The 9,591-nt window shown below is 39.5% G+C and overlaps 1 protein-coding gene across 1 annotated transcript in view; it reads right to left on the reverse strand.

Moving 5' to 3' along the window:
• polr2b (polymerase (RNA) II (DNA directed) polypeptide B) overlaps positions 1–6,818 on the reverse strand; it is a 165,403-nt gene extending 158,585 nt beyond the window's left edge. The window contains exon 1 of the mRNA XM_034182216.1: positions 6,695–6,818. Within this exon, the coding sequence (XP_034038107.1) occupies positions 6,695–6,713 (19 nt within the window). The 5' untranslated portion in view covers positions 6,714–6,818. The remainder of the gene's footprint in view (positions 1–6,694) is intronic.
• Positions 6,819–9,591: the final 2,773 nt, after the last annotated feature.

Here is a 9,591-nt window from a genome sequence, read left to right on the forward strand (position 1 = left end):
TAGATAAAAAAAGTTACATAAAGTTGGTATACCAATATGCTCTCCACAAAAAAATTATGAAGTGGCTGAGCACTAGCCCACATAGTCAAATCATAAAGACAATGGAGGCCTATTTTTGACATTCTACGATCATGTTCGATTTTCAAGAGTCAATAAATCAAAAACCCTTCAGGTTATGACCATAATGTTTTACACACATAAAACTAGTACCCCAGATATGCGTATTATACAATATGAAGATTATCCATTGAATCTTTGCTCTTTTAAATTTTTTTTGCGAGAATGGACAAACTGCTATTTTTGTGATGCTATAGAATGAAAAATGAGCTCTGAGTCCCTCTGAGTTTTTGAAATTTACTACTGTATCTGGGGTGCCCAAATAGGGTGTATTCCAAATTTGAGCTTTATATCTGCATTTTTAGCTGAGATAATGCCTTTTAAAAATGAAAAAAAAAAAAAGCTCAAAATGCATTTGCGAGTAATAAATAGGATTGTGGGTACCCTGATTAAAAAACTTATATCTAAAAAAACTACTTGGAATTAAGAAGAAATATTTTGCATGTGTTCATCAGACAATGGCCTGGGAATGCCTCGGGATCCCCCAGTCACAGGTGGTCAATGTGGCACGGGAAAGGGAAGTGCTGGAGCTGTTGCTCTCGTGACCCAAACCCGGGAAGCGGTTGAAGATGACTCATCAGACATACAACCCCTGGCAAAAATTATGGAATCACCGGCCTCAGAGGATGTTCATTCAGTTGTTTAATTTTGTAGAAAAAAAGCAGATCACAGACATGACACAAAACTAAAGTCATTTCAAATGGCAACTTTCTGGCTTTAAGAAAACTATAAGAAATCAAGAAAAAAAGATTGTGGCAGTCAGTAAACGGTTACTTTTTTAGACCAAGCAGAGGAAAAAAATATGGAATCACTCAATTCTGAGGAAAAAATTATGGAATCACCCTGTAAATTTTCATCCCCCAAATTAACACCTGCATCAAATCAGATCTGATCATTGACATTGACCCTATGCCATGACATTGACCCTATGTGTCTTTTTGCAAGGAATGTTTGTGCAGTTTTTGCTCTATGGCAAGATGCATTATCATCTTGAAAAATGATTTCATCATCCCCAAACATCCTTTCAATTGTCCAAAATATCAACATAAACTTGTGCATTTATTGATGATGTAATGACAGCCATCTCCCCAGTGCCTTTACCTGACATGCAGCCCCATATCATCAATGACTGTGGAAATTTACATGTTCTCTTCAGGCAGTCATCTTTATAAATCTCATTGGAAAGGCACCAAACAAAAGTTCCAGCATCATCACCTTGCCCAATGCAGATTCGAGATTCATCACTGAATATGACTTTCATCCAGTCATCCACAGTCCACAATTGCTTTTCCTTAGCCCATTGTAACCTTGTTTTTTTCTGTTTAGGTGTTAATGATGCCTTTCGTTTAGCTTTTCTGTATGTAAATCCCATTTCCTTTAGGCGGTTTCTTACAGTTGGGTCACAGACGTTGACTCCAGTTTCATCCCATTCGTTCCTCATTTGTTTTGTTGTACATTTTTCGATTTTTGAGACATATTGCTTTAAGTTTTCTGTCTTGACGCTTTGATGCCTTCCTTGGTCTACCAGTATGTTTGCCTTTAACAACCTTCCCATGTTGCTTGTATTTGGTCCAGAGTTTAGACACAGCTGACTGTGAACAACCAACATCTTTTGCAACATTGCGTGATGATTTACCCTCTTAAGAGTTTGATAATCCTCTCCTTTGTTTCAATTGACATCTCTCGTGTTGGAGCCATGATTCATGTCAGTCCACTTGGTGCAACAGCTCTCCAAGGTGTGATCACTCCTTTTTAGATGCAGACTAACAAGCAGATCTGATATGATGCAGGTGTTAGTTTTGGGGATGAAAATTTACAGGGTGATTCCATAATTTTTTCCTCAGAATTGAGTGAGTCCATATTTTTTTCCTCTGCTTGGTCTAAAAAAGTAATCGTTACTAACTGCCACAATCTTTTTTTTTCTTGATTTCTTATAGTGTTTCTTAAAGCCAGAAAGTTGCCATTTGAAATGACTTTAGTTTTGTGTCATGTCTGTGATCTGCTTTTTTTCTACAAAATTAAACAACTGAATGAACATCCTCCGAGGCCGGTGATTCCATATTTTTTTGCCAGGGGTTGTATGTGAGTACTTGTAAAAAAAAAAAAAAAAACACGAGAATCCGAGTCGGTTACCCTGGAAGATTTTGTAAAATCTGATGATTTCACACGGAATGACCCATTTGGAAGCGAGAGCCTCCAACAGTGAGCCTCCACATAGCATTAATCATCACATCATGCACATGTATTCAATGAATATTGTTATTGTAAGTCTATAGCATGATAGAATGTTTTCAATTTTTGTTAAAAGTATATGTAAAGCATTGGTGGGGACAGCTAACCAAAAGTTACCTTTGATAACTGCTAATCCGCTAAATGAAAAGTTAGCTTTTATAATGATAAACTGATGGGGGAAAAAAAAAAATTAGTGGAAGCTACATCTAACCACTATCCGCTAATTTTCTATATTGACTCCGTCCGGTACACTGTCAGCTACTGACATGCCAGTTTTGAGTTTAAGCAGCACCGATGCTTTTGGGTAGAATCAAAGGCGAGCAGAAACCCAACACAAACACTGAGTTAGTGTTCCTGTCTTTCTGCGCCCTGCACGCTGCTGTAAGGAAGAGACGTTTTCATTGACAGCATACAGACTCCTTGACGTGAGGCAGAGGTCATGAAAAGGAAAGCAGGTTTGACTTATGGTTTGATTTAAAGACCAAACTAATTCCAGGCAGTTTATTTATATTAACGTTAACTGTTATTTTTACAAAGTGAAAATATCACTTGAATATCACGCGAATTCCTCCGCACGTCTGTCTCAATGTGCCGAAAAAGTGCTGATGTCCACGTTTTCCGCAATTTCTCTGGTAGTCAGACAACGTCCCGGATCAACATTCAGCGTTCAGTTTGGAAATGAACGACACATTCCACTGTTACAGGAGTTTTTGACATGGAAAGAGGAGCGGAGGAAGTCGCACGTCGGGACGGAGCCGCATGGCGCAAAGCAACGCCGTGATGAAGCCTCACAGGACATGTCCTGGCATGTCCAGCTCATCCACAATTTCTCAGATAGTCACACGACTGAAAAGCCACCGAAAGCCGTCTGAAAGCCATCTGAAAGCCGTCCTGTGAGACCAACACAGAGGTGCTTTTGTCCCGCGCCATTCCCAGCTCTATGGTGCATTCCTCCGCTCCTCTTTCCATGACAAAAACTCCTGTAACAGTGGAATGTGCTGAAAAAGTGCTGATGTCCACGTCTTCTGCCATTTCTGTGGTAGTCAGACGATGCCCCAGATCAACACAGCCTTCACGTTGGAAATGATCTAGTCGTTTCAGCCTGTCGATCGCCGCTCGGAGCGCGGTGCGCTCTCAGCCGCTGTGGGCGGTCTTTAAACCGGCTGTAACACTCCTTAATCTGTGTGATCCCCATAAAATCGTCCCTGAAAGCCATCAGAATTTTCCGAATGGTTTCCACCTGGCTGTCTCTCACAGTTTCTGGAAAAATTTGATGCAGCAAAGCTCCAAATCGTTCAGACATTTTACTTGCAATAAAAATCCGACAAGGGGGGGTGGACCACTGCTCACTCAAAGCCTGCTCACAGGCGAATGACGCAACCGACAGGCGTGAAAAAACTCCCGCATGCGCACGAAGGTTCAAGCTTGGCTGACGCAATCACACGTGATTCAAATCCATATGGTTTTTGCAAAAAATAAAAAGGTCGGATAGTTTTTTAACAGACCTCGTATAATGAGTCAGGCTACAGTTTTTGATTTAGGTTTTATGGTTAACTGGTTATGCTAATTGCTCATTTGCAGCAACAAAAATACCACTTTTTTCACCATATATTTTATAACATTTATATGTTTCAATGTTTTATGGCAACTCAGCACTTTGATAAAGCAATGCCATTTGAAATAATTATTTTTGTTCTTTATTATACGTAAACTGTTTTATTCTTTATCATTTTTTATTTCAACAGCCAAGGAACATTTAACGATTTGTTGATTTTCAAGTATTTTAAGTTTTCAAATAATGTTCTGTTGTTAAATAAAGTAATGGAAGGAGAGAAAAACTGTTTTCCTGGCACATTTTTAAAAAATTCCCCACTAATCCGATTAATCGTGTCGAAACCCCATCAGATTCATCGATGATCCAAATAATCGTTTGTTGCAGCCCTATTTGGCATCTCTTCACTGGCTTCCTGTCCCTGTGTGATCAGATTTTGAGGTTCTGTTACAAGTCTATAAAACTGTTCACAGATTGGCAGCTCCCTACTTAGCTGACCTAATTAAACCCTACATACCGGCCCGGGCTTTGCGTTCTCAAGGTGCAGTACTACTTTGTGTCCCTAGGGTGAATAAAAAGTCTACGTGTCACAGAGCTTTCCCTTATCGTGTCCCTGTTCTGTGGAATGATCTCACTCAATAAAACAGTCATATTCTGGAGAGACTTCAAGTCCAGACTTAAGACAGACTTATTTTCTCTTTTGTATGGCTAGCATACTGGCATAGTATGTTTCTATGCTTTTTACTCTTAATTCATTTTATTAGGAAGCGGAGCGGGCCATGGCCTCATCTTTATCTAAATTCTGGGTCTTTTGGTGAACCTTAGGGCTAAATCATCTTAGTATTTCTTCTGTTTTTCTTGTTGCTTAATGCTGACAAATTACACTGTATTTGTTGTCTTTCTGATGCTTGATTGTGTTTTTTTTTTCTCTTCTCTCTGTTTGAGGTGCGGCTCCATCCAGAGATGGGTGTGGTATCTGTTCTGGAAATCGCCCTGTGCACCGGCAACATTTCCTGCATGTTTGTTTTGTGAATTGTTTTGCAACTTGTGTCGGTAGCATGGCCCAAGCAGAGGGTCACCCCTTTGCGTCTGGTCTGCTTGAGGTTTCTTCAGAGGGACTTTTTCCCCTTACCACTGTTGCTCTGAGGGTTGGTAAGGTTAGACCTTACCTGTGTGAAGCACGTTGAGAAAACTCTGTTGTGATTTGGTGCTATATAAATGAAAATAAATTGAAATTGATTTGAGTCACGTGAAAACATCATGCAGAAAGCAACGGCCCAGCTGGACACTGTTCAAAAGAGGCCTTTCCGAAATGTTTCAAACAATGGCAGAACTACTAGAAGTATGAGCAGTCCCAAGGAGACTACTTGGAAGGGGATTAGGAATTCAGACCCCTTGGTGAGTAATAGTAGTCACTTGCCCAGTTCCGGATCACTGCTGTAGTTTTTGCGCCGCAGTTTCTCGTAATCAGCGTGAATAAGCTAATACTTGGTACCAATGGAAAGATTGATGTTTTGTCTACAAGCTCGACCGGATCCAGCCGTCCTTGTGATCAGCAGAGGAATCAAAACATCCCGATGTCTGCGGTGTGTGTGCTTTTTCTCACTCACTCATTCCTGCAAGTCTGAAAGTAACGATCTCTAAAACATAGCAAAGGTGAGTTAGCCATTCGGTGTTTATGGTTCTAGAGTGGGAAAATACTTATTTACTTGGGTAGAAAATGTCAGTGTGTTATGTCTTGCTGTTTAATTGCTGCGTGCATTTATCTCCGATGCGAAAATTTGCCAGTTACGGATCGCTGGAGCAGCAGCCTCGTGTCTGTAGTTGTGAGCCTTGTGTACTTTGGGGGTCATCTCAAAATAACGAATGGGCATGAATGTGGGGGCTTTTACTTTTTAATTTGGGAGAAATCTCACCTCCACACTTCATTTTTTGCTCGCAAAAACGTATAACAGCACCTTTCGAAACTAAGTAAATTCTCATTTAATAAGTATAATTTCTATCATATTGTGTTCAAAACACATTCTCGGGCACAGTGTGTATCATTCTACATTAGAAGGGCTCCAACCAGATGCCAGGAATGACCCCAAAGTGACGCAGAGTGTCGTGATCCGGAACCGGCAAAAGTGATCCATTTCTGGCAAATGTTTGCACCACACATAATGTGGCTTCACACTTTAAGTAGAAGTGCTACTCCACCCAGACTTTTTCAGCTAAATAACATCCAAATACCCAATACACAATTAAAGGACATTCAGTTGCATTATGGTTCCGTATAGCGGGACTTTAAAAAAGGTGATCCGGAACAGGGCAACTGTCTGTATTTTTCGCAAAGGTTGGCTACTTTTTGCAATTTGTAAGTAAAGCCTGCTTATTCCACTTAAATTATTAATTACAGGGAACTGTTGTGTCACTTTTTGGCCTGCACCGTCGGACGTAAAATAACTTTAAACTTCATAGAAAGTGTTATAAATCAGTATTTTCAGTCTATTCGTGTTCATTTTGGCCGCTTCCAGCACTCGTACGCACATACTCTAATGCTAACACCATAAATGGCGCCAGCGACCGATTTAAAAGCCTTTGTGAACACTTTCCATCATGTTTATTGTGAACTCTGCAACTAAAAAAAAAAAGACAAAGTGATCGCCTTACTAAAGCTACCGTTAGCCGTGCATTAGCACTGAAGAGAGTGGCATTAAACCTGTCTCGGATGACGCCGATGTTAGCCTTTATCAGCGACCTGACTAACGTTCAGCACAACGGCGTAAATCAGAGAAGATAATGAAAACCCACCTTCATCCTGATCGTACATATTTCAAGCCACAAAATGAGCAGAACAAAAATTTACACGCTACTACTGCTATTGCTACTTCTTCGTGTTTAATGGCCGTTGACAATCAGCTTAAATGGAACATTACCGCCACCAACTGGACTGGAGTGTTGGTCAGGAGGCTAACGCCCCCCCCCCCCCCAAAAAAACAGTAGACTTATGACCGGTGCAGTAATCCTGTATTCTACAGAAAGTCGTAAAAGTAATTACCTATGCCGTTGGTACTTTGGACGCTGTATAAGAACATGCTCTACGGTCTCTTGACTGTCTGCATTCACAGGTTCCGTCAACGTTTGTTAATCTTAAACAATGAGTCTCTGCAGACAGTTATTTACAACATCCCTGTTAAAATCTGGACTGAAATATCTTGGTGTTCATATTACCAAAGACACAAAATCAGTGGACGAATTGAACTTTTGGAAATCTCTAGATAAGTGTAAAATCAATTTAAATTTGTGGTCTCCGTGTGACATTTTTATTTTTGGTAGAATTTTTCTTACAAAAACGGAATGTCTCTCAAGATTCATGTATCCAGCATATCCCATGTCCTTCCCTAAAGCCGTAGATTTTGAGTGTTTAGATGGAACAATTAAAATTAATTGGCTTAGTTCTTTTCTGAAAAATGAAAATGGATTTTGGTTTCATCTCACCTCAAAAATGTTTATGGATTTAGGAGGTATTAAATTCCTCCTTTAAAAAAAACCTGCCAATTAAACTTTCTTCCTTTCATCAACAAGTGTTAATTTAAGTACCATTTTAGTCCCCACAACACCCCCACTCTGGAACTCCCAATATGTGTTATTTAGAAACAAATTTTTATTTTACATGAATTGGTTGAATCGAGGTATATGGTCAGTGATGCATAAATGAATAAAGTAAATAGACCCCGACCGCCATCTTGGAGAGGTCATCGTAGTGATTCTGTCACAAGGCACAGTGATTAGTGAAGGTTCTTTTTTAATCTTCCCAACATAATACAGTAGTGTTCAGAATAATAGTAGTGCTATGTGACTAAAAAGATTAATCCAGGTTTTGAGCATATTTCTTATTGTTACATGGGAAACAAGGTACCAGTAGATTCAGTAGATTCTCACAAATCCAACAAGACCAAGCATTCATGATATGCACACTCTTAAGGCTATGAAATTGGGATATTAGTAAAAAAAAAAGTAGCACCTGTTGAACATGCTTTTCTCTTTGAAAGCCTGAGGAAAATGGGATGTTCAAGACACTGTTCAGAAGAACAGTGTAGTTTGATTAAAAAGTTGATTGGAGAGGGGAAAACTTATACGCAGGTGCAAAAAATTATAGGCTGTTCATCTACAATGATCTCCAATGCTTTAAAATGGACAAAAAAAACAGAGACGCGTGGAAGAAAATAGAAAACAACCATCAAAATGGATAGAAGAATAACGAGAATGGCAAAGGCTCACCCACTGATCGGATCCAGGATGATCAAAGACAGTCTGGAGTTACCTGTAAGTGCTGTGACAGTTAGAAGACGCCTGTGTGAAGCTAATTTATTTGCAAGAATCCCCCACAAAGTCCCTCTGTTAAATAAAAGATGTGCAGAAGAGGTTACAATTTGCCAAAGAACACATCAACTGGCCTAAAGAGAAATGGAGGAATATTTTGTGGACTGATGAGAGTAAAATTGTTCTTTTTGGGTCCAAGGGCCACAGACAATTTGTGAGACGACCCCCAAATGCTGAAGTCAAGCCACAGTTCACAGTGAAGACAGTGAAGCATGGTGGTGCAAGCATCATGATATGGGCATTTTCTCCTACTATGGTGTTGGGCCTATATATCGCATACCAGGTATCATGGATCAGTTTGGATATGTCACAATACTTGAAGAGGTAATGTTGCATTATGCTTGGTTCCAATCCAACAAAATTAATGCCTCGCAGATGTGAAGAAATCATGAAAAACTGTGGTTATACAACTAAATACTAGTTTAGTGATTCACAGGATTGCTAAAAAAGCAGTTTGAACATAATAGTTTTGAGTTTGTAGCATCAACAGCAGATGCTACTATTATTGTGAACACCCCCTTTTCTACTTTTTTTTTACTAATAGCCCAATTTCATAGCCTTAAGAGTGTGCATATCATGAATGCTTGGTCTTGTTGGATTTATGAGAATCTACTGAATCTACTGGTACCTTGTTTCCCATGTAACAATAAGAAATATACTCAAAACCTGGATTAATCTTTTTAGTCACATAGCACTACTATTATTCTGAACACTACTGTTAAGTGTGAAATTCCAAGTGTTCCAATACTTTTGGAGGACACTGTATCCTAAGCGTTTGATGAGTGCAAAATGTTTGTGGTATTATTACTGTTTTGTTTAAGAATGTTTAATTTTCACTGTTGCTGCACTACTGAGATATGATAATTTGGCCATATTGGCCATAGGCAAAAAAAAGTAGATGGAGCTCTCCCAGAAGCTGAAAGGCAAATAACAAAACAAAAAAAAAGTTTAAGGGGGGGGGGGGGTCTGGGGGAGTTCTGCACTCACTCCCAGAAGCTGAAAGGTTTTAGCCATGCTCATGCTCCACCGAAGCCAGTTTCGAGTTTTCAGTGCCGCAGTAAGTTCAAAGGTCAATGCATATAAAGATTGCGCATTCCCAGAATCATGGCAGCGAAGTACAGTCAAGTCTGTCTGCAGAAATGGGAATGATTACAGCAGTTTTTTTTTTAAATTAAGTTTAACATTTACACAAAGTACAAAGGTATGCCAGGGGTCAATACACAAATAAAAAAGCTTTAGGGTTTCATGATGACTGAATCGAGACTTTGTCATGTAATTCAAGCGAGTAGAGTTTGAACAGGGGCTTTTTTTCCTGAAAATTTACA

The sequence above is a fragment of the Thalassophryne amazonica genome, chromosome 11 (assembly GCF_902500255.1).
Source record: "Thalassophryne amazonica chromosome 11, fThaAma1.1, whole genome shotgun sequence".
NCBI lineage: Eukaryota > Metazoa > Chordata > Actinopteri > Batrachoidiformes > Batrachoididae > Thalassophryne > Thalassophryne amazonica.